Here is a 24,859-nt window from a genome sequence, read left to right on the forward strand (position 1 = left end):
TGTCTGTCTGTCTGTCTGTGTGTGTGTGCTTCTGGTGTAACAGCATGGTATGCAAATGACTACAAACGGGTACTTAAATGAATTATTTTGTGTACGGAATTTTGAAACATTTTATCAGTTAGAACACGAGAACAACGTAGATTGCATGTAGAGAGTGACATGTTACTCTCTATGTTTATTCTAAATTAATTTAATGTTTCGGGCAGTATGAAAATATTTCTGGTAAAAAATAAAAGGTCAACTAAAAACAAAACACAACACGTAAATAAAACGCCGTCTTTGTATAAATCTGTTTTCCCAGTTACAGTGAAGGCATCCTCACGCACGACACGCCCCGGCAGGCTGTTAGTAGCTGCCCACAAAGTTTCTCAGCCAGGTGACAGTTGAGTCAGAAGAGAAACAGCACGGACGCTGCCTACGCAACCAAACTGGATACATAAAGATATTTTTCATCTCCAAGCCAAAGTCAGTCACAGATTATTTGCTAGTAATATAGTTTACTGAGTTTTTTCTTTACGTCGTAAACCATAAAAGCCTTCCTTCCGCCCTCTTTTGAACAGTGAGCAGCTAGTAGTAGCAGCAGCAGAAGAAGGACATTTAACGTTAGCTCACGTCGTTACTTCAGCGGTCGTTGTATTTCTGTCCAGGTAAGGTTTCACTGCTGCCAACATGTCCGAGACAGCCGGGGATGCGAAACCGGAGGTGAAGCAGGCGAGCAAAGAAGTGAAGGAGAGCGAAAATGTCGCGGAAAAATATTCAGCCATGACCGTGAGCAAGAACAGCGAAATTAACATGGGAGAGCTGTCATCGGTGTTCAGCTCTGTGCCCACTCACAAACCAGTTAAAAAGGTAAGGCTTCTTAAGCTACATTAACGGGCAGCTTAACGGCATCCATGGAGGACGTTTAGATGGCAACTCTGTGCTCATGCTGTCTACTGTTACGTAAATGTTTGTGGCTGCATCTCGTCTGTTTCTCGTCATGATTTATCCAGACGGACTTTTTAATAGTTGAAGGCTAAACAACTGTTAATAACGTACTGCAGAGCTACATTTATTCCGCTCTGCTTCACGTGATGAGTTGTAAAAGTATTCTTGCTTTATCAACTTTTTCTTATTTTGTATCCTTAAGCCACAAACTTCATGTATTTGATTACATTTGGCATATACAGAGCTGTTCGTCGTTGTGATGTGGCTTGTGAAAGACCAGCTTTGAACATCTTAATTCTTAAGTTTTAGATGAATCTTCCACAAATTTAAAGTGTTTCGTGAGGCATGATTGACTCATGCAAACCATAATCTAAGCCATTCAAAACTGAGCTCTGTCTGTATGTCCAGGAATGCAGTCCTGAGGAAATATAAACCTCCACTACAGTCTCTACCTGCTGAAGAAAAGTATTCCCACACCACTATACTGCCACCACAGTGTTTTACCATGGGTACCATATATTCAGGGTGTTAGTTTTTCCAGATCACTGAGCCTATTGCTAACTGTTTCAACTCACCAGGCCACCTTTTTCACATGTTATTTGTGTCCCCTGCATGGCTTTTGGCAAACTTCAATCATGCCTTGTCATATTTTTTTTTCTTACCACTCTTTCATATAGTCCAGATTTGTTGAACTGACAACTAAAGGTCGTCCTATAAAAATATTTTTCCATCTAAGCTGTGGCATTTCTGCAGCTCCTCCAGAGACGCACTGGGCCCCTTTACCTCGTCTACTTATTAATGTTCTCCTTGCACAATTTGTAAAAACAAAAAACAAAAACATGTATAATTGTCCTTCCACTTCTGGTCATTGTGTCTTAATTCATTTGCAAGGTTGTACAAGGCTGTACATACAACTTGTTAAAAATGTATAATTTGTAAGTAACATCATGTTTCCTGCTAAGATCTTGAAGTTATAGGATATACCTAACTAGAAATACTTCCTGGTTTTTGTTTTTAAACAAACTGCTGTATTATATTTATAGGTCTCTGAATCAACAGGGCTATTTGTTCTTTTGTAAACTTCCCAAAAGTCAGATGTTACCCAACACTTTGAAGGAACAGGGAGGAGTTTGACCTTCCTGAGGCTTCATTAAAGTCAGACAGGAATGGAAAAAAAAATACTAGCAGCAGATTTTTGAAAATATGCCAGCTTCAAGCTGGTATACCCCTAGGGAAAAGAAGTTTAGTTAAATCACAGTCTAATGCCCTCAGCCCATGGGTTCCAAGTCAAAGTTTCTGCTTTGTTTAATTTCACTGTTTCACATCCTCTTTTTCTTTTAAGTAGGCCTGTTACTCTGCAGCAGTAACTAAATTTGCTTTAGTAGTTGTTTGCATAGCCAAAGAGTAAGATATTTTTTGAAGCAGAAATAATTTTGTTCCCTGAAAACAGATTAACAAATAATAAAATGTATTTGAGGTCACAGTTTACTGGATAGTTTTGATTATGATTTTGTAGGAGAAAAACTTACAATTTCCTGGAACAAATGGCAACGCTGTCAACTGTCATGAGATGCATTTTATCCCAGTTTTAAGATGGTAATTTATGTCTTATGCACTTATGTGTTTGGCGACATATTTGACAACACAAAGAGCGGTGCAGGGGAAAATATGTTTATCTCAGTTAAGATGTGAGACTGATTTATCTTCTAGACCTATTTTCATGCCATCTTGTCACTTTGGCCTGTTTCAGCCAACAGTCACCAAAAGCTCAAACATTCAGAATCTGATTATTATCTTAAGATAAGCTTACAATGCAGGAATACAAATATTGTTATGTATGTACAGTTCCTTGCAAGAATATTTGTACCTATTGATGTTTTCCACAAATTCATATGGATTTTTTTTAGGATTTTTCTGATGGACAAATGCAAGGTATTGCATAATTGTGAAATGGGAGGTAAATTATTTTGATGCATTTTTTTAAACAAAATTATAAAAAGTATGGCATGGACTTGGTGTGATCTGACTACATGGTTCAACAATCTTTCCACTCTTCCATCCTGAAATTGTGGAATGCACAGCTGATCATTTTCCTGTGGCGCTCTGCAGCTCCTCTATTATTTCCTGGGGTTTCTGAACCACTTCTCTAATTTTAATAGGTTTGTGTTTTTCCACTTTTTATTTTTGGGTGAGGGGTTGAACCGTGCTCCGTGTGATGTTCGAAGCGTGGGATATTTTTAATGACCTAACTACTTTAAACTTTCTGCCTGACCTGTCTGCTGCCTTCTTTGATCCTCTCAGTTGTTCACTAATGTTCCCTAACAAACCTCTGAGGCCTTCACAGAGTGTCTGGATTTAAACTGAGATTAAATTACATCCAGGTAAACTCTGTTTACAAATTAAATGACTCCAAAAGCAATTGATTACACTAGATTTTATTTTGGGGGTACAGGAGTTAGAGGGACTGAATACAAAATGTAATGCATGCCAATAATTTAGATTAAAAAAATATATAATAATTTTCCTTCCATTTAAATATTATGTGCTGCTTTGTGTTGGTCTATAATAAATAAAATTATGTGCATTGAAGTCTGTGGTCATAAGCTTAGTTACACAATGAATAACTTTGTTATGCACAACAATGCACGACCTTTAAAGGTCTATAATTGTTTAGCTGATTTCTATCAACAATGGAAACGTGTAGCTCAAGAGGTAATGGGCTCAGCTTATTAAATGATCCATAACACAAATAGTTGCATGAAGTCAAAAACATGACACCTTTTTACTTCCATCCATCCATCCATCCATCCATCCATCCATCCATCCATACATCCATACATCCATACATACATACATACATACATACATACATTCTCAGTCATCAAAAATGTGCTGCTTTGATTACAAATAAGCTGACATGGCAAAAGAGACTGCTCTATTTTATAAGCATAATGTTTACTAATTTATGCAACACGCATACATTTTTCATAGCAGTGCAGTTGAGTAGGGGGCGGGGGGCTGTTCACTAGCAGTATAAGTTGGATTGGGACATCTAAAACCAAATTTCCAAAGGCGGCTTAAGCATCTATTTTTGGCAACAGAAAAGAGAAGCTTGCTAGCTATAAAAGAATTATGATGGGACAAGAAAAATAAACCCATCTGACTTCATTCAGTTTTAGTAAAACTACAATACCACCACACAAAATACTTAAAACAATTCCACTGCATTTTCTTCTAATAAAATCCTTTTGCTTTTGTGTTTGTTTTTTTGTGCTGACTTTACATTTGTTTCATATGATAACAGTTTAAACCAAATAATTGTTTGTTTGTTTGTTTGTTTGTTTAATAGCAAATTCAGTTTGTTGAGGAAAAACAGGAGTTCAGCAGGTTTCCCACCAAAACCGGCCGCCGTTCCCTGTCCCGCTCCATCTCGCAGTCCTCCACCGACAGCTACAGCTCTGGTAAGAGTTCACATCATGCACACTGCACCACATACACACCATCAAGACATCCTAAGTATTGTTATTTATGCATTTTCTAATTTCAGCTGCGTCCTACACTGATAGCTCAGATGACGAGTCTTCGCCTCGGGACAAAACACAAGTCAACTCGAAGGGCAGCAGCGACTTCTGCGTGAAAAACATCAAGCAGACTGAATTTGGGAGACGTGAGATTGAGATAGCAGAACAAGGTAACGCATGACAAAGACACAGTGAACTGAGCAGCTCACTTGTAGCTGATTCATCAAAAACGCAGATGGAAAATCTGTCTTCATGTGCTTTTTTTTGAAACCAGACAATGCTAGTTTCTATGAACTTCTTGGTTAGGGTTTTTCTGATTTAAAAAAAACAAAAAAAAAAAAAACAACACAAAAATAAACTGACCATTTATTACACCATTTAACAACAGATTTGAAAATAAAAAGCACCTGGTCAACTAATGTAATGAGAAACAGGCTAAGACCAGCTGACTGATTACCGACCATTTTCTTAAAAAACTTCAGTTTTTTGTTGTATCAAGAAGGCCGATTGTCTTTCAGTGACATGATGGGCAAAATTTTTCATAATATGCTAACTAAAAATACAATTTAAATTTTAACATTATTTTGTGTCTGCTGTATTAAATACCGACTGAAGAATGACCAGCGACGCCCTCTTCTGGATGGCGACCAAACTACAACACTAAACAAAGTTCTTAGGATGATATTAATTAATCAATTGGAGCTAATTTTACTCTAGTAAACCATTAATCAACAATTATTATTGTTACCCATAGATTAAACAGTTATTATGGGAAAGAGTGGTTTCATTTAACTATAAACTCACTGGTCACCATAAGATAAGATGCTTGTTGCGTTTTAACAAAACTGCTGACCAGTTAGCAACACGCTCAGGCACCTAGACTCTGACGTTCAAACAGAGTAACAGAACAAAATCCAATTTAAGTAACTAAGAATGGTTATTGGTGCCAAACAGGCTGTAATGAATAACAAAGTCTTTATTTAAGCTGCAACATTTAGACAGGAGGAGAAGAATTTGTTGTAAAGACCAAAAGCATGAACCATAATGACTAATGTCATCAGTTCAGGCTGTTAGTAGTAGAGTAATTGCATTGGGCCTCTTATTATTAACTGAATACATTTTAAACACCACCACTTTACCCGAGTTTTGCTATTGACCATTTCCATCCATTAAAGACTCAAATGCCCTCAAGAATTAAGATAGTTGTGAAGACAAATGGGTGTTCGACCCGCTTCTAGTAAGTTCTGTTACACACTTTAACAGAGTGCATGTAGAAATAACCGTCTCTCAGAGGGATATTGTGAAAACTATGAGTTTTTCAGCATCATCTGTGTTTCTGTTTCTCCCTCTCACTATTTGTTATGTTGTTCAGATATGTCGGCGCTGATCTCACTCAGGAAGAGAGCACAGAGTGAGAAACCTTTAGCGGGTGCCAAAATCGTGGGCTGCACTCACATAACTGCTCAGACTGCAGTAAGATTTTTTTTTCTCCCTCATATCAAACTTTAGTGGCTTAACAGAGGCTTGGCTGCACACTGTAATGTTTTCGATGAAATGTATTACATATCACGTTCCTGTCTGTGTGGTTCTCTTCAGGTGCTGATTGAGACTCTGGTGGCTCTTGGGGCTCAGTGCCGTTGGACTGCTTGTAACATTTATTCAACGCAGAATGAAGTTGCTGCTGCCCTGGCAGAGAGAGGTAAGCAGCAGAGATGATCAAAACAATTCCCTTATTGAGCCAGCTGACATGTAATCTTATAAATATTAATCATTAACTTGGCAGTTTGATCCTTTTTATGTTTTACTTCCACTTGACTACAGCCAGGATGTTCGTAGCATGTATTACGTGCCCTCTATTGGCGCCTTTTGAGCAAAGCTTTGCTTTGTAATGGGAACGCCTCATGTCGTTTAAAACCAAGGTTACTGTTTGGAAATGGCAAACCCTTGAACATTGAGCCCTGCAGAGATGATTGGACCACATAAGTATCCCCATTTAGAGAGAGAGTGGCTCTGCTTGAGCCTTTTTATCCATGGTTGCTATGTAACTGTCTAAATGTTGTGCACTAAATGCCCAGAGAAAACATTCAGAGTTCTGGTAAAGTAGGAGAGTTCAGTGCTCTCTGGGGCTTCTGCACTTCTAGGTGCTTGTCTTAGTAATTTATTGGTGTGCGTCATCTTCTTCAAGATGGGCTGTTTATTAAACTCTGTGGAAAATAATCTGTCAACTGCTGTCGAGCAACTCTTTAACTGGTGTTTACATCGTGTCCTGAAACTGGAGCTTTACATAAACTCATACAGTTTGAACTGGAAAAATTACACATTTTTATTGGCCATTTTGACATACAGTGGAAATATATCAACTAAAAAAATAAAAATTTCTGAAATTGTCTCGGCTTTCAAGATGAATCTTAAAACTCATATTTTTATTGTAACCTATATTGACTGTCTTTGTAATTATTGAATGTATTTGCTGTTTTAAAATTTTTATTTTAGTAATTCAGTGATGATTAAATAATTTTTCTGGTTTTGTTCTTTTATAATTTCAGACTTAAACTTAAAACAGCTCTATAAATTAAGTAGAACATGAAATCTGACCATTAGGTTTGTTGGTTCTGGGGGTTAAAGAGATTGATTTTTTTTTGGAAAATGCTTTATATTATTTCCATCTCTGATGTCTTAGGTGTGGCTGTGTTTGCCTGGAAAGGAGAATCTGAGGATGACTTCTGGTGGTGTATTGACCGCTGTGTCAACACTGAGGGCTGGCAGCCCAACATGGTGTGTAGAAAACATTTTTATCCCCTCATGAAGTCACAAGAGCTGCTTGTGTTTTGTTAATTACAGTTTGTGTATAAACAAATGGTGTACTTCTTTTGTGCATCTACTTGGATGTGAAATATCGATGTGAAAACTTTTAATCTGTTAGATCCTTGATGATGGTGGAGACCTGACACACTGGGTGTATAAGAAATATCCAAACGTCTTCAAGAAGATCAGAGGCATTGTAGAGGAGAGTGTTACTGGGGTTCACAGGTGATTTTCTTTAAATTAGATGTGAATCCTATGAACATGTTTAGATTTTTGCTTACCCGTTTCATGTGTTTTGTCTTTTTTTAAATTTTTTTTTATCCAGGTTGTACCAGCTTTCTAAAGCGGGGAAGCTGTGTGTTCCAGCCATGAACGTAAACGACTCTGTGACGAAGCAGAAGTTTGACAACCTGTACTGCTGCAGGGAGTCTATCTTAGATGGGTGAGTAAAATGGGGTTAGGTATTATTATTTTAAATGGTTTTTTTGTTGCACCAGTGGCCAAAGGGATTATATTATGCAAATTAACAATTTAATATTCTGTGTACATGAACAACCTGTTGCTGTATTAGTAATGGTTTAGTGCACTGTGTTTTTACATGGTCAGCATATCTTTGAACTGGATCAGTGCTGTCCCTGCTGGTTACTTATCTGCAAGTTAAACTACTGTCTCATAGGAGCATTTTCCTCTGTGCATGAATTAGGTGGTAAAGATCAACCTCATCAGATGCAACATAAATTGTTTTAAGTCAAAGTAGGAAATAAGCCAATAAAAAAACCTTGATTTGCTTGAGCTGTGATAAACAATACGGTTCAGATTGTGTCAAGTAATATTTCCGGTTACTCAGATTCTCAATCTTCCGGGTAGTTTTTCTTCTTTGCCACTAACTTTGCTAATTTTACGTCTCCAATCTGTTTAGTTTGAAGCGAACCACAGATGTCATGTTCGGAGGAAAGCAGGTGGTGGTTTGTGGGTACGGTGAGGTGAGAGACAATTTGCAATATCAAGAGACAATCTAATCTTAATAACGTAAAACAAATGTTGGGAAAACTGAGTTTCATAGTTTAAATACAGCAGGTTTTTTATATTTATGATTTAAAGTAACAGCTTTTTTTTTTTTTGCCTGATGTGGTTTTATTTCAGGTTGGAAAAGGTTGCTCTGCAGCTCTGAAGGCTTTGGGAGCCGTCGTCTACGTTACAGAGATTGATCCCATCTGTGGCCTGCAAGCCTGGTGAGGAGAAGATGAATTTAAATGATCGCCGTGCTAAATGTGCTGACATACTGTGGATACACAGGCCAGAATGCATCATTAATAACAAGCATTTAAAGACGCTAAAAATAACTAGAAAAATGCACTGGTGAGACCTTCACTTTATTTATTTGTCCACTTATTATCAGACCTGGTGGAGTTAATGCACAATGGTCGGTTTCCTCACACAAACATGGCTGTTGCGCATATATTTTCAAAGGATTGAGGAGTTTTGATGTATGTTTGGGATCGCTGACTTGTCGGAAAACTAAGTGCTGTCAATTACTTCTGTCCAAGCTGTCCCTTGGAAAATGTGATTATATTCCAGATCCAGGACGGCTTAAGAGGCTGAGTTATTGCAAGTTGCTAGAACATCACCATCTGATATTTTGTTCACTTTTTAACAAGCTCACTGTGGCATTTTTAAACTACAGGTGAAGAAAACGTATACAGTGCTGGAAACGACACTAAATAAGTTTAAAAGATTCAAACCCTTTAAACTTTTATTATGACCTCAACCTTATTGAAGCCCTAATGAAAATATGTGGCTAATTCTTAAAAGCCATGTCATTGCCCAGAAATCAGCCAATTTAAATTTACTTCATTGATGGCTAAAAATTGTGTGATTTATGCAATAAATTCAACCATAGGTACTCCATTATACTAGTTACTCTCAACATAGTTGGACAGTATTGTTCAGTTAATTCCCCCACAACATAACAGCACACCATGGAGCTCTGCTCTGCACTTAAATTGATTTGCATGTCAGTAGATATGTGATGCCGTCCTGATGTGGCCAACTAATCTCTGTTCTCACCAGCATGGATGGATTCAGGGTCGTCAAGCTGAATGAGGTCATTCGCCTGGTCGATGTTATCATCACATGCACTGGTAACAACTTTAAAGTCATACTGACGTCCTCCTAAGAATGCACAGATACAGGATTATATTTCTGTGCTTTTTAATCTATTATAGAGGCTTTTCAGCTAATGGCTCTTTGCACTGTTGAACTTTGATTGGACGCTGTTATGTGGATGACGGATTAAAATGGCCTTTCTGCAGGGAACAAAAACGTGGTGACCAGGGACCAGCTGGATCGAATGAAAAATGGCTGCATTGTGTGCAACATGGGACACTCAAACACTGAGATCGATGTGGTAAACTATTGCTTTAAAACCTCTTTAAGTACCTCATAAAGATATTTGAAGGATTGTGTTAAAGATGAGAGAGTGACTCCTGTTTTTGATACTTTTAGGCGAGTCTACGGACTCCTGAGCTGACGTGGGAACGAGTCCGCTCTCAGGTGGATCATGTGATCTGGCCTGATGGCAAAAGGGTCATCCTGCTGGCTGAGGTAACAGGCTTCACCTTTGATTACTGGAGTTACATCTTATAACTACAGATTTAATAAATAAAATGAAGTCTTAGGACTGTAGTATCCTTATCTTATCAATGACATGTTTGTCTTTTTGTGAGACATCTCTGTGGATGTTAACTTGACCAGATAAAATAGCTGGTATCCAAGCAGGATGTTTTATAGAACATGTCTTGTCCTGTCCTTTTCCTTACTCTTATGGATAAAGTTGTACTCTGTGATATCGATTATATGCAAACTCCTTTCATCCTGCTAATAACATGGTGTCATGTTTCACAGGGGCGCCTGTTGAACCTGAGCTGCTCCACCGTTCCCACCTTTGTCCTTTCCATCACAGCCACCACTCAGGTAAAATGGTTGTAAAAGCCAAACCGTATTTATGTTTCTGCTCTATTATAGTTGGAAGAGCACACAGGATTTGCAGCAGGCTTTTTCCATTTTCTGCAATTATGGCTCGTAATCTCTTGATCCGCCCTGGAAATGACGGAGTAACCGGGGAACTAAATTATGGCTATTTTTATAGCCTTGCCTCCCTTTTCCTGCCTCTTGCTTTTATTAAATTCAAGATTTGTAGTCTTTTTTTCATTTCTGATATGATCGTGTGAGTAATATTCGTTTGTGTTTCAGGCTTTGGCCCTCATAGAGTTGTATAATGCCCCAGAGGGACGTTACAAACAAGACGTGTACTTGCTCCCCAAAAAAATGGGTAAGGATTCAAAGTGTGACAGTATTGTTTTTATATTTTAGAAGCTTGCAAGAACTACTCAATAGCAGTAGAGGGAATTAATTGATTTTCTACATCTATCTACCAAACATACAAGTTTTGTTATTTTGGTTTTATTGATAGCTTAATGTAAAGATACTCAACGTAAAGCACATTTTCCAGGAACCAGGGCAGTGTTGTAGGTCATTATTAACCACCTGCATCTATATTGCATTTACCAGAGTAAAAACAGATTACCAGGGTGGAAATTTACCACAGAAGAAATCTGTAATAGGGAGGTTGTGCTTCATTTTCCAGGAACTTTTTAATTTGTTGGATGGAGTTTTGTTGACGTAAAGTTCTCTACATTTTGAATTTGCTTATTTTTCAACTTAATTCAAGCACATATTAATTTTCCACATTAATGTTAACTCTATTACAGCTAAAGTTATTAACAGGTTTACAGGCATCTGTGGATAGAGGGAGTAAAGCCTCTATTCAATGTAATATGTTAAGCTGTTAAGCTCTTTGAGTTTTTAGTTTAAGTGCCTTTGGGACATGTTCCCCAGGTTTTATTTACTAAATAAAACTTTATTTGTTAAGGTTTTATTAGCTGAAGAGGTTGAATGTTACAACTTTTCTCAACTTTGAAACGATTAACTTCAGTTTTGCAGTGTAAATGCTGTCAAGGGATCACAAGTTTATAGCTGAAACATGAGGCTTGTTGCTGCTCTCTAGTTACTCAAAAAAAAAACAGAACAGAGCAGTGTGTCCGTGAAATCCTTCTGACAAAATCATAGGTTATTTTGTTGTTACTGAATTTACAAGCAAGGAAGAGAGGTTTGTGGGCACATATTTGATGTTTGCAGAGAGGAAGCTTGTAGCACAAGGAGAAAATATCTGTGCAAGAAGCGGAAAATCTGAGAACGACAACAAAAATTTGAAGAAGTGAGAATATTTGAAAGAGAGCAGAAGTTTACAGTGCACAATTATAAGTTTTGAAAGTAGAGATTAAATTCCTGCTTTCAAATTGAGAATGTAAAGTTTTTGCAGTAAAAGTCACCCGTAGAAATCATTTCAGACAATGAGTCTTTTGAATTGTCTCCCTAAATCATTTTGTTTTTTTCTTTTTCAGATGAGTATGTGGCCAGTTTGCATCTGGCCACTTTTGATGCCCACCTGACGGAACTCACTGATGAGCAGGCAAAGTATCTGGGTTTGAATAAAAATGGCCCCTTTAAGCCAAACTACTACAGGTACGTATGTACTCTGCACATTTAAAATAACTTAAAAAATTTCCTTAAAGCATTTCCTCTAATAACTATACATGTTAATACATTCAGAGTTCTGAAAATTATTCAGTAGCAAATGTTTCTTCTTGATGCTTACCCTAAAACTTTAGTAACTTGACAATGAAACAACTTTAAACCCAGTTGACACATAAAAATCAGTAGAATATACATTTTTATCCTTGAATTGTATTTAATATGCGTGTTAAAATGTAAATCAATATTAATATTTTATAGGACCTCCTGAAACTTTAAGAAAAATGTTTTTTTGTGTGCCTACAGGTATTAGGCTGCCACCACCACGGTCTGGACCAGCCCTACGTGGATCTGTATATTTCTGATATTACCCGTTCTCAAGAAAGATAGACTTATCTATCTTGTATTTTATATTTTTCATGGGAGGTACAAGTTGTATTTAGACGCATCTGATGTGCTGCTTCCTGTAAACGATGCACGTGGCACTTAGCTGGCTATAAAAGGTTAATGTAATAATTACAGCACTAGGATATCTGATAGATGTACTGAATGTGTTTCCTTAGCTGCTGGTTCCTGTCTGGGAGCTACTGAGAGCTTTTCCAGTAAAATGTGCCAAATAACAGAGGGCTAGTGTTGTGAAAGATAAAGAACTAAAAACGCGATAAACCTGTTTAGAGAGCCAATTTATTATTATTATTATTATTATTATTATTATTATTATTATTTTATTATTATTATATATGTATATGATTACTGTATGAGATTTAATTCTAAAAATATGCATGCTCTGAATGCACCGATTAATAGATCCTTGAGCTTATTGAACCTTAAACACTTAGCTGGGTGTTTGATCTTTTTTCAGTCACTTTTGTGCATAAAAACTGTGTGAAAACTTTCTGGGATGTGCGCTATCATTAAAATGATGAGTGAGGAATATTTTTTGCTCAAAGTGGACCAAATGTGAGTTAAAGTCCTGTTGCTGGACAAAATGAGCTTTATTTGGGTATATTTAGTGTGTGTGTGTGTTTTTTTTTTTAGATGAGCCATAGCAAGTTAAAAATAAAACTTTGTTTCTAATATTTCTACCACCTAGTGGCCAAATATAGCTCAGTGCTGCTGTAATGTTTTTTCCTTTCACATTTATTCACAAGAGACATTCCATGAGAGGGAGAAGAAGTGCCCTGATCTTTAGTAATATCATAGTTCCTGTCTACCACAATGAATAGTTAAGATTATAATGTTTGTTTCAGTTATGTTTTCATCAGTTAAGGGCATTTGCTTAATCTGTAAATATTTTTCTTACAAGATCTATTTCATCTGATTTTCAGCATCATGTTTAATCACAATATTTTTAAAAAATGCCCTTTTTATAATGGTACTAAATTAATATTTTAGGAGTTTTAATTCCGTGTTAGATTCAACTGACCTGATAAAAGTATGTTTAGTGATGTATATTCCACTTTAATTCTGCAGCAGATAGAGCAGTCTTTAAAAAGTGATATTTTTCTTTAGACCTGTTTCAGTACGGGTTTTATTTTATGCATCAGATGGTTTTGATCCATTTTTTGTACAGGAAGAAATTTTTTTTTAAATGCTTTGCAAAAAAAAAAAACAAAAACAAAAAAAACTTCTTTACAGCCAGTTGTAACCAAATCTTGCTTTACACTTTGTGTCATCTTACAAAATCCTCATAACATTTGCCTCTTTCTAACAATAAGCCATAACTTGTTAATTTTATTATTTTTGGTAAAGCTGCAGAGTTTGGTGGTTGTCCTGTCAAAACTCGTTAGCATATTTCAGTTGCCTGCATCATATACTGCTGTACTTTGTGATGACTATATTACTGTCCATTTATGTTTAGTATACTTTTAAAGTCGTAGTAAACGTGTATACTGCGGTTTCACCCTTTAGAAATCTTCTTCTGCAATAAGATATAATTACTGTTAGTGTTTTCAGCTGATGTAATCTTTTAATCAGCCGATTTGAGTCCGTTTGACCCATTGTCTATTGAGGAATAACAGAGCTGCTGTGAAGTGCTTACTTGTTTGCACTGACAGCTTTAATGGTATTAGATTCAGGGACACTCAAAGGTATTGGAGAAAGTGAGTGCTGTAACCATGGTGACTATTGGTTGACAGTGCCTTGTGACTCATTTAATTATTTGTATTTAAAACAGAGTATTGTTTCCTCCAGAGTATGACAGCTATGCACCAAAACCCTCATCATTTTGTCAGTATAAGGGAATTAAAATTTTCTGCATTAGCATCCCAGGGTAACTGTTTGATCTTTCTCATAAATGTGAATAATTTTACACACTGTTAACATGTTCAATGTTTTGAAATTGTAGATTTTCCCATTTTATTTATTGTGAGAGCAGATGGGTTTTATTCTCATTGAAGCACCTGAAAACGTATCTGTAACCAATTTATCTGCTTTGACTGATTATAACCACATTAACAGTGTTTTATAATAGACACAAATGAATGTGAATCCCAGCTACCGTCATGTCGAGTCCCACTGTGATTAAAAGGAAAATGTTACATTTGAATTAAAGATCCCTAAATCATATAATGTCCTGCATTTAACACAAACTGTAGTTTAGTTTGAATGATTTAATAAATCTGCATTCTGTTCAGCATCTGTCCTCAATAAATGGTTCATCTTGAAAATTGCCTTACTTCTATTATTCTCCCACACACAGTCTGTATAGACATTTCTACAAGTGTCAAAGTGACCCTCATGTCACTTTTATTAGTCGTAACTACAAAACTGTATGCAGTATTGGTGTAAAATTACTTGGTAAAAAATTATTTGTAATTTATTTTGAAGTATTTCAACATTCATTTTGAGAAAAGAATGTTGAAATACATCTTTTTGAGAAATCATGCGATGCTGACGTCAGACGCAAACTCCCGAAGATCCCCTTCCATCTCGCGAGAGTTTACTTCACTTGCAAATGAATTATGGAGGTCGGTGGGAATGGTGGTGGGCTTCCTGTAAACAATAAACAGAGAGCGATGCTACCAAATAAAGGAGGCAGAGGCGAATTCCCTCGAACTCCAAGGAAAGACTCAGAGGTACGAAGAGAGAAAAATGTTCATTGTCATCATGGTTTTTCAGAGATAAACAAACTTAGGCCTTTAGATGTGTTGCTGCTTTAGTAACGACAGCTAACTCGGTCTAGTTGGACTATCTGGTCATTTTAATATCGGAATCGAAAAACTTTAAGTAATTTAAATAGGCGACAGCTGTGTGTGTCGTTTCAGTCATTGGCTTTTAAGTAATTGATACCGTTTATTATCGGTGTTTCTGATGTTAAATGCTAACTAGCTGGTGTTAGCTAGCTGCTATTGGAGGCCCTAACTGCCATGAATCAGGCTAGCTTCACGTTTTACGTCCTTTTCTACTGTGACACCTAATATAGCAACCTAGTTTCATATCTGTAAGGAGTACAGGAAACATCGTGGTAACCTTTATGTGAAATAGTAAAATATAACGGGATTATTGTTACATCTATCAGAAACTAATTCCCTAGTTAGTAAGGTCTGCAGAAGTATGATAATTTCATTCAGGTGTGTGGCAAAAGGGAAACATCTAAACCAGTGTTTGCCCACCTTTGTCCATGAGGCACACTGAATTGGATGTTTTAGATGTTTCCTCTGCTTTAACACATCTGATTCAGATGAGGGCTGTTCAGCAAAAGCCTGTTAATCGGCCATAAAATGAAATCAGGTGTTATGAAGCAGGGAAACAACCTGAAACATGAAGGAAATGAACCATTAATACTAGAGTTTTCCTACCTCTGGTCCTCAAAACCCACTGCACTGCTTGGTTTAGGTTGTTTCCCTTCTGCTACACAGCTGAATTTAAATGAATATTAACACTTAATGCACTTGATGAGATGCTGAGAAGGGAATGCAATCATGTTAAGGTGCACTGGACCAGGAGAACTATTTAAAACGCGAAGAGACCGTCTGTGAGGACCAAGGTTGATGGTATGGAGTGAGAGTTCTTGTTCTGATCCATCCCCTGAGTGGTGGTGTTGAAAATGATAGATGTTGGATTTAGTGAACACACGAGTAAGATGATGTCAATGTCACAGCTGATAACTTCTTGATGTCAGTGCGGTTCTCCAGCTGCAGTACAGCAGACAGAAGAGCTCTGCCAATGATGGCGAGAGGAGCTGAAGGATTCACTGGAGCGTCCCTATCCTCTACCCAGGATCTCTTTCAGATCCGCTGCAGGAACCGGCCTCTGAACATTGTCACACTCTTTCCACAAATACTCTGAACTGTTACCATCGGCTTCGTCAAAAGCAGAACCAGCAATCTGCTGCAAAGCTTTCTGCCTCATGCTGAGCTGCTGTTAAGATCATAAACTTTATATTATCACACGTACTTTAGATATTTTTTTTAATCTTGGTGTTTTGTCTCTTAAATTTCTTAAACATCCTTTGAAGGTCTTTGAAAAACACTCTTGTGTGCTGTCTGGTACACTATATAAAAAAAAGGATAACAAACTGATTTCTCTTTGGAAGCCATCCATCAGATTGATGCAAGCTGCTATGTGTTGTTCACAGGGCTTGTCTGAGTCTCCAGATCTTGAGTTTGAGTATTCTGACACAGATAAGTGGGCTGCAGAGCTGTCAGGTGTGTTTGCTGTGTTTTTATTGTCTTTTTATTTTAATGCATATTTTAAATTGAAGCACTCTGGTCACTTTGTTTTGTGTAATAGTGTGCAATGCTAATAAAGATAGATTGATTGATATTCCATAAATCTCAATGCCTATTTTTTCAGCACTGAAAACTTAATTTTACATATATTTATAGCTTTTTAATTATAATTATTTGCAAATGTTCCAGAGCTCTACAGTTACACTGAAGGACCTGAGTTTGCCCTTAACAGGAAGTGCTTTGAGGAGGAATTCAGAGCTCATGGTGCGTATAGTTATTCCCCAAACTACCATTTATAAATTGAAGGTATTTCCATAGTGTTACATTCTCTGTTTGTCTGGACCTCAGTCTCGGATAAGAAGTGGACGGACCTCGATGCCGCCCAGCACAGAGCGCACGCCATGCGTCTGCTGGACGGCCTGGAGGTCATTGGTCGTGAGAAGAGGCTAAAGGTTGCCAGAGCCATCCTCTACATGGCTCAGGGTCAGTGCAAGTTGTTTACATCGTTTGGAATAAAAATATACTCGGGCTGCAACTAGCTATTGTTGGAATTATCAATTATTATGATGATTAATCAATCAGATAAATTCTGTAGGTTTTTTTTATTTACGATCTTAAGCTTGTTTTATACAAAATTAGAGATGAAAAAAATGCAAAAAATTCAAGAAGAAAAAAAACATTTTATTGCCTAAAATACAACAACGTTCCTTTAGTGAATGGTTGATTATTTGTAGCGAAGAATTCATCTGCAGCTAAGAAAATACTTCACCAGTCAAGTGAAAAGCTCACACCTTCCTGCTTAACTTAGCATTAATACAGAGTAGGACTGGCTCATTTTGAATCCATGCACTCTACTTACAAATTAATAGATTAATAATTAGTTGACAATAATTTTCATGACTGGTTAATCACGATTAATCGAATTAATTCAGCCAAAGAACATCTGTACTTTTTTCTCTGCTTCACGTTGGTGTATTTGTTTTTTCAGGAGCCTTTGCAGACTGCAGCTGTGAGGCTGAGGTTCAGTACTGGATGAGATACAACATATTTCTGCTGCTTGACGTCGGAACCTTCTCTGCTCTGGTGGAGCTTCTCAACATGGAGATCGAGTACGAGCAACGACCGTTTACCTAACCTGACCTCCGATAAGCCGAATAACAGATGAAAATAGAGCCCCGAAAGGAAAAAAGTCGGCGTTTCACGAGGCTTTTAGTAGACAGATGTTCTGCTGAATAACAGCAATCTGCTTCCTGTTGTTCAGTAACAGCGCTGCCTGCAGCAGTGCGGTGAGAAAGCCGGCCATCTCCCTCGCCGACAGCACCGACCTCAGAGTTCTGCTCAACATCATGTACCTGATGGTGGAGACGATCCAGCAGGACGACCCAGCTGACAAGCCTGAATGGAAAATCATGAAGGAAACCTTCAGAGCTGAGCTGGGTAAACATCTTCAGAAGAGCTGCCGTCATTTTAAGGTTTGAAAAAGTCCCATGGAAGCTAATTGCAACTTGGTGATAAAATCCAGGTTCGCCTCTGTTCAACAACGAGCCAATCTCTGTCATGCTCTTTGGAATGGTCACCAAGTTCTGCAGCGGCCATGCCCCACACTTTCCCATGAAGAAGGTGCTGCTGCTGCTGTGGAAGAGCATACTGGTGAGAGGGGAAACCCATCCAGGCTGCTTCTGGTACAAAGAGACGCGTCGTGCTGGAAAATCCTTCTTTCTCATCTCGTTTCAGTTCACGCTGGGAGGGTTTGAGCAGCTTCAGAGCATAAAGGTCTGCAAACGCGAGGAGCTGGGTCTCCCTCCGCTCCCAGAGGACAGCATCCGAGTCATTCGCAGCATGAGGGCGGCGTCTCCTCCGGCATCTGCGTCCGATCTCATCGAGCAGCAGCAGAAACGAGCTCGCCGAGAGCACAAGGTAGACACCGCCGCAGCTCCGAGAGCGGACTTTAAGCTGAACCATCTGGACCGGAGGTTTCCAAACCGCTTGTTCAAAAGGTCCACATCTGATTTCTAGATGAGATCAAAGGTCTGGAGCAGTTAGTAATGAACAAGTACATTTTTTTTCTTCAATTTGTTTACGATTACCAAGCAAAAAAAGTGACGCTGTAGGGATAAACTTAAAAACTTTAAAATGTTACAATACGTTTTAACTTAATTACTTGTCATTCCTCTACAAACACAAGAACTTTCTTCGCCTAAACATGTGAGTCCTTATGTTTTTTTCCTCAGGCGCTGATCAAGCAGGACAACCTGGATGCCTTCAATGAGAAGGATCCCTACAAGGCTGACGACTCTCGTGAAGACGAAGATGACAACGATGACAACGATAACTCTCTGGAGCCAGAGACGTTCCCTCTGGAACGCGACGAGGTGATGCCTCCACCCATTCCTCATCCTCCGTCAGAGAGGGTGTCCTTCCCTAAAGGGCTACCATGGGCTCCCAAAGTCAGGTGCAGCACAGACATTTTAATTCATGTCACTTACACGGTTTTACCCCCCAGGTTTACAGCTTCTGTGCTGAGTGTGCTTTTCACGGGACATTTCTGATGCTATTAATGTTTTTGATCCAACAGGGAAAAAGATATCGAAAACTTTTTGGAGTCCAGTAGAAGTAAATTCATCGGTTACACACTGGGAAGGTGAGTTTGCTTATGTGTGTGTAAAAATAAAGTTTCCAAGATGCAGACGTGTAAGGCTGAAGTGATTGATTATTGAAATAGTTGTCAACTAATTTATGAATTGATTAATTGTTAACTGGAGTATACAGACTCACTCAGAGCAGTAATCGATCCCAAACTGTTCAAAAACTAAACACATTTTGCATTTAAGGTGAATAAAACCTTCATTTTCTGTAAATACGTTCTACTCAGAACTACTTACGTGACGTAGTTTTAGCTTCACCTAGTTTAAATTCTGTAAAATAAAATCTATTAAGCACATTTTGTTATCCAGTTATTAATCAATTCCTGTACAAAATGGTATTTTACTAGTATTGTATTATAATCGTATTTTAGGCAATAAAATGTTTATTTTCCTAATAAAAAAAATGAATTTAACTATTTTTTTTATTTGCATCTTTTAATGTATTTCTAATATTGTATAAAAAAGGATTGCTTAAATGAAAAATCTGCAGAATTTGTCCAGTTAATCAAATAATTGATTACTAAAATAATGTCTTAGTTGCAGCCCTCCAGACATAATAAAGCTGTATTTTTGCTCCGCAGTGATACGGATACAGTGGTTGGTTTACCCCGGCCGATTCACGAGAGCATCAAGACGCTGAAGCAGGTGCTGCAGCGTGATGTGTGGAAGATCAGCATGTATGTGGCTGGGGTTGATTGTTTTTAATATTTTCCTCCCATTTTTACAGCATAAGTATATTTCTGTAGCAGAGGTGCAGATGGCAAAGGAGGAGGAATACCAGAAAACTCCGCTGTCTGTGGTGAGTGGGAGTGACATCTGTAATATATTCTGTTGTACAGTTAATTTCAACATGTCTTCTTCATTTCCTGTGTTCAGGGTGAAGAGGAGGTGGAGATGTGTGCCACCGAGCTGCTTTATCAGGGGATTCTTCCCAGTTTGCCTCAGTACATGGTGAGTGCTTGCTTCATGTTTAAAGGTAACCTAAATGAGAATTAAACGTCCTTACAAAGGAAAAACAGTTAAATGTATTAGCCTTTTAAATGGCTGATAAGAGTCCCTTTAAACAGTCAATTGTATTTATATTCTTTTTGATTCCTTTTTGCATCTTTTTATTTCTTCTGGGTCCATTTTTAACAAAAGGAAACTGCTAATGCTCTCCTTCCCATCAGCAACAACTTCCACACCGAACAGTGTTGTTGTTTTGTGTCGTCTTGTGTAACATGAGTGTGGCGCTTCCACTGATCTGAAGATAACACAAAATTTTAAGTTTCTGGCTGTTCATTCACTTGTCAGACCTGATCAAGATGAAAGTCTTAAAACTTTTGACCAATAGCTGTTTTTGTTTTTCAGTGCGTTTGTTCCAAACCCGACTCAAGCTGGTATCAAATATTTAGCATAGATTAATAATATCCTTTATTGTCCCACAATGTGGAAATTTCTGTTCAACAGCAGCAAAGTGACAGGCATTCAAAACAAGTAGATAAGTCATAAAGTAGAATAAAGAATAAAAAATGTAAACATAAATACCATGTCGTTATTCAAAATAATGTCCTTCAGTTCAAGAAATATGCAACCGAGTTGGTTAATTTAAAAATTTACAAATCTGCATGTATGTTTGAGCATTGTGCTACGTTACCGTTGGATGTGCAGAAAAGATGTTTTGTTTGTCTAATAATTTAAAGTTGTTAGTAAAGGTTTATGGGTTAAACGCCAAAGAAAAATTGGGTCGTATATGTTGTTTGTGGCCACCAGGGGGTGCTGTGAACTCTGTATTCCCTTGATATTCTAATATTTTTAAAATGATGGCAGCACAGTATTTGCAGCACAAACTATTGACTTTGTATTGCTTTGATTTGAAGAATATGAAGGAGCTAACTTCACTGGGGTCATTTGCGAACATTACATTTAGCTTAAACTTGGAAATGTAAATGTTTTGTTCGGTCACATTTCACCTCCTTGCCTCTCTGATCGTCAGATTGCGCTGCTGAAGATTTTGCTCGCTGCCGCTCCGACGTCTAAAGCCAAAACAGACTCCATTAACATCCTGGCAGATGTGCTGCCGGAGGAGATGCCGTAAGTGGACTGAGCACTGACATAACCCGACTTTACTGACAAAACGAGCAGACATCAGCGGGTTTCTGCAGACATATGGGCACCTAAATTAGTCTCTGACATGATCTGATGACGAGCATCTGTGGAGGCAGACAGAGTGTAGTTGAAAGCAAAGTTAAAGTTAATGTTTTAGCTTGAGAGGGGTTCAGCCAAACTGGAGTTTTTCTGCTTGCTGCAGGACGACGGTTCTGCAGAGCATGAAACTGGGCGTTGATGTGAATCGCCACAAAGAAATCATTGTGAAAGCCATCTCTGCCATCCTGCTGCTGCTTCTGAAACACTTCAAACTCAACCACGTCTACCAGGTGGGAACACCTCCGATTTGGTTTCTGGTATCTGAAATTGTGTTTTTGATGTGAGGAACACTCTTTTCATTTTAACAAAAGGATGTGTTTTTTGTTTTTTTTTTCTTTTTAAAATAGTTTGAGTACATGGCTCAGCATTTGGTGTTTGCCAACTGCATCCCGCTCATCCTGAAGTTTTTCAACCAGAACATCATGTCTTACATCACAGCTAAAAACAGGTACTTTTATCTGTCCTTTTTAGATATTAAGCACCAGTCCTGTTGACTGGAAGCTTCTCAGACCAATAAACTATTTCCTTTAATTCTTTTTTCTCATCAGCATTTCAGTGCTTGACTTTCCGTACTGCGTGGTCCATGAGCTCCCGGAGTTAACCGCAGAGAGTTTGGTGAGTTTTCTCACTTAAGTCGTAGCTTTAGCAGATAATTTCAGCACGATGTTGGCATTTAGTTTCACCTTGAACAATTGCCGTCTCAGGAAGCGGGAGACAACACTCAGTTTTGCTGGAGGAACCTATTCTCTTGTATTAACCTGCTCCGAATCCTGAACAAATTAACCAAATGGAAACACTCCAGAACAATGGTGAGTCGGCGTCACACTGAACTCAACCAGATGTGACCCTGAACACACGTCCTTACAATCTCGGCCGTTCTCCTCCAGATGTTAGTGGTGTTTAAGTCGGCTCCCATCCTGAAGAGGGCGCTGAAGGTCAAGCAGGCCATGATGCAGCTTTATGTCCTCAAACTGCTCAAAGTGCAGACCAAATACTTGGGGCGACAGTGGAGGAAGAGCAACATGAAGACCATGTCTGCCATCTACCAGAAGGTGCGGCATCGCCTCAATGACGACTGGGCTTATGGAAACGGTGAGTGTTCATCTGATTTTAACCAAATTTTGATTTTGTTTAGTTTTACTCAAATGTATTAATATATTAATATGCCAGGTTGGCTTGTTTCTATAGATGTTTCTTTTCTTTTTCTCATAACACTAATTCTAAATTTTCCAGCTGCTCAGTTAGGGATAAAAATAATTCAGTTAGTCAATACATTCCTGAAAGTAACATTATTCTCTTACTTTTACGTGTTTTTATAGTTCCTGGCAAATTACCACGTATTCCTCAAAATGTCAGAAAATGGTTAGATTTCAGAATAAACACAATAATAGTTTACATTAAAAGTATTTAATGGTTTCTGTGCCAATACTTTTCCCCTCTTTTTGCTGGCGGATAAATTACTCCAGAAGTTATTGCGATAAACGGTAATATTGTTGTTTTGAGACCATTTTCAAGTAATATTATGGTAATGGCATCATAATGCAAGGACACATTCTCAAAGATCAATAAACTTTAAATTCTAATGAACATTTAACACTGGAACTGGAATACGTTTTAAATATCCAGAATAATTAAACAAAACAACAGCAAAAAGACAAAATGTATTATGAAACCAAAATTGTCCGTCAAAAAAAGATCTAATTAGCACCAGAATGACGACTTGTGAGAAAAATGCTAAATGATGCAAATGGAAATTATTGAGCTCATTGTAATTTATCATGCGATTAACTGATTTGTTGCTTATCGCGACAGGCCCCAGCCGAGTATAAATCAGACTAACCCTGATCTGTTTGCGGTGTCAGATCTGGACGCCCGTCCCTGGGACTTCCAGGCCGAGGAGTGCGCCCTGCGGGCGAGCATCGAGCGTTTCAACAGCCGCCGCTACGACAAGAGCCACAGTAACCCAGACTTCCTTCCTGTGGACAACTGCCTGCAGAGCGTCCTGGGGCAGCGAGTCGACCTGCCCGAGGACTTCCAGATGAACTACGACCTCTGGCTGGAGCGCGAGGTCTTCTCCAAGCCCATTTCCTGGGAGGAACTGCTGCAGTGAGGCTCAGCGCTGCGGAGCATCTTTGTGTTTTTAAGTAAACGGTTCCGGTCAGGAGTTCAGAGAAACCTCAGACGGTTTTCTCCCTGATCAAACAAACTCTTAGCGCAGCATTATGTTACATTTTCTGGTGGTTGGATTTCCTTCAGAAGTTGGGACCTGCGTGGCTTTGTAGGTCGCTTAAGCCTCCGACCAAGTGCTTTCTGACGTAAGCTTCTGCCTTTTAGACGTTTAGTATTAACGTGAATCAACGTAAAAGGGAAACAAATAAGATCTTTTTGTATTAAGGTTCCTCAGCTTTTTCCCCCCACTGCTCCCATTTTATAAATGAATGACTGATAATGGTTCAAACCCTCATTCTTCCACTTGCAGGTATTTCTCTGTGTGCCTGTTCCTACTTAACGAGGTCAGTAAATCAACTGGAAGCACTACATGACAATTTATTTTAATTCATGTAATTCAGAGTAACTGTTCTGTATTAATGCTACAGTTCAATTCAGTCTTTGAATAATCAGGCACTGATTTGAATAATCAGGCACTGATTATTCAAAGTATAAATTCATGCATTCTGTCGTCTGAAGGCTGTTTAATTTTTTAAGATTGTTTTTCGTTTGAGCTCTGACTTCCTGCCTCAGCTCTGGGACCATCGATCGCCATGGAAACCTGACTGACCAACAGACTGAAGCAGCTTTAAACTTTTATTCTGAACTCATTTGTTACTGTCTGTGAATAAAAAAAACATTCATGGCTTCTGATTTCACTCATTGAACAGATTATTTGAACTAAAACGGAAAAATACATGTTAAACTTAAATCAACAATTCTTAATTTTTTTTAGTCATATTTGGTTGTAAGGGTGGTGAAGAAAATATAAATACATGTAAATTGTGTAACCTATTTATCATGACTGTCTTTGTTTTACATGGACTTAAATAATGTAATAAAATTATACCGTCGCTTCATTTTCTTCCGTTTACTTTCTGACTGTGACCTAGAGGAGTGGAGAATGCAGCCTCTTTTAGTACTGCATATTTGATGTAAACTGATTAATTGTTCAGCAGCATTGGCTCTAGCAGCTGTTCAGACAGAAATACTCTTAACAAAAAAGAAACTGTAATTTAAAAGATTCACATTAAAGGGTAGCCATACCCTTTAATGTGTGTGATCCCCACAGAACATTTAATGTTCTGTGGGGATCCTGTATGTGTAAATGGTGTGTTCCTCTTTTTTTGTGTTGGGTGGGTTTATGTTGGTGTTTAGGCAGGAAGTGGTCCAGATCTGGCAACCCTGAAGCTGTAGAGCAGTGTTTCTCAAAAGTTTTTTGGACCACTTACCCCATTTAACAGACAAGACCACCTCACTTGAAATTTAACACAGCTTAATATATACAACCTGAAATTAA

At 38.1% G+C, this 24,859-nt stretch overlaps 3 protein-coding genes across 4 annotated transcripts in view; 2 read left to right on the plus strand and 1 right to left on the minus strand.

The window, feature by feature from the left end:
* The window catches only part of srsf3b (serine and arginine rich splicing factor 3b), an 8,105-nt gene extending 7,403 nt beyond the window's left edge, over positions 1 to 702 (minus strand). The window contains exon 1 of the mRNA XM_016680867.1: positions 613 to 702. The gene's annotated coding sequence lies outside the window, so the exon portion shown is untranslated. The remainder of the gene's footprint in view (positions 1 to 612) is intronic.
* LOC103150675 (adenosylhomocysteinase 2-like) lies at positions 343 to 12,517 on the plus strand. Its single transcript, XM_007570377.2, has 18 exons — positions 343 to 465; positions 648 to 849; positions 4,277 to 4,388; positions 4,475 to 4,618; positions 5,821 to 5,921; positions 6,045 to 6,147; positions 7,129 to 7,223; positions 7,372 to 7,478; positions 7,579 to 7,695; positions 8,173 to 8,236; positions 8,397 to 8,485; positions 9,324 to 9,394; positions 9,566 to 9,660; positions 9,759 to 9,857; positions 10,158 to 10,226; positions 10,506 to 10,584; positions 11,717 to 11,837; positions 12,153 to 12,517. The coding sequence occupies exons 2-18, from the start codon at positions 670 to 672 to the stop codon at positions 12,157 to 12,159; spliced, it is 1,653 nt and encodes a 550-aa protein (XP_007570439.1). The 5' UTR covers positions 343 to 465; positions 648 to 669; the 3' UTR covers positions 12,160 to 12,517.
* A 2,262-nt stretch (positions 12,518 to 14,779) lies between these two features.
* strip1 (striatin interacting protein 1) lies at positions 14,780 to 24,419 on the plus strand. Of its 2 annotated transcripts, none has more exons than XM_007570378.2 (20): positions 14,780 to 14,923; positions 16,426 to 16,495; positions 16,709 to 16,783; positions 16,868 to 17,002; positions 17,508 to 17,628; positions 17,781 to 17,956; positions 18,042 to 18,169; positions 18,254 to 18,436; positions 18,751 to 18,971; positions 19,095 to 19,160; positions 19,746 to 19,809; positions 19,892 to 19,963; positions 20,041 to 20,115; positions 21,140 to 21,237; positions 21,455 to 21,581; positions 21,699 to 21,799; positions 21,900 to 21,966; positions 22,056 to 22,160; positions 22,239 to 22,443; positions 23,214 to 24,419. In XM_007570378.2, the coding sequence occupies exons 1-20, from the start codon at positions 14,810 to 14,812 to the stop codon at positions 23,459 to 23,461; spliced, it is 2,451 nt and encodes an 816-aa protein (XP_007570440.1). In that variant the 5' UTR covers positions 14,780 to 14,809; the 3' UTR covers positions 23,462 to 24,419. The 2 variants fall into 2 exon arrangements, with proteins under 2 accessions (XP_007570440.1, XP_007570441.1); XM_007570379.2 differs by lacking the exon at positions 14,780 to 14,923 and adding an exon at positions 14,961 to 15,841.
* Positions 24,420 to 24,859: the final 440 nt, after the last annotated feature.

The sequence above is a fragment of the Poecilia formosa genome, unplaced genomic scaffold (assembly GCF_000485575.1).
Source record: "Poecilia formosa unplaced genomic scaffold, Poecilia_formosa-5.1.2 Scaffold260, whole genome shotgun sequence".
Lineage (NCBI taxonomy): Eukaryota > Metazoa > Chordata > Actinopteri > Cyprinodontiformes > Poeciliidae > Poecilia > Poecilia formosa.

Excerpts from the sequence above, each read along its gene's own strand:
- strip1 (XM_007570378.2), top strand. The coding sequence starts at position 14,810 with ATGGAGGTCGGTGGGAATGGTGGTGGGCTTCCTGTAAACAATAAACAG. Across the intron at positions 16,784-16,867 it reads GGAGGAATTCAGAGCTCATG|TCTCGGATAAGAAGTGGACG; the intron begins GTGCGTATAGTT and ends TCTGGACCTCAG. Across the intron at positions 17,957-18,041 it reads AACCTTCAGAGCTGAGCTGG|GTTCGCCTCTGTTCAACAAC; the intron begins GTAAACATCTTC and ends GATAAAATCCAG.
- LOC103150675 (XM_007570377.2), top strand. The coding sequence starts at position 670 with ATGTCCGAGACAGCCGGGGATGCGAAACCGGAGGTGAAGCAGGCGAGC. Across the intron at positions 4,389-4,474 it reads CACCGACAGCTACAGCTCTG|CTGCGTCCTACACTGATAGC; the intron begins GTAAGAGTTCAC and ends TTCTAATTTCAG. Across the intron at positions 10,585-11,716 it reads CTTGCTCCCCAAAAAAATGG|ATGAGTATGTGGCCAGTTTG; the intron begins GTAAGGATTCAA and ends TTTCTTTTTCAG.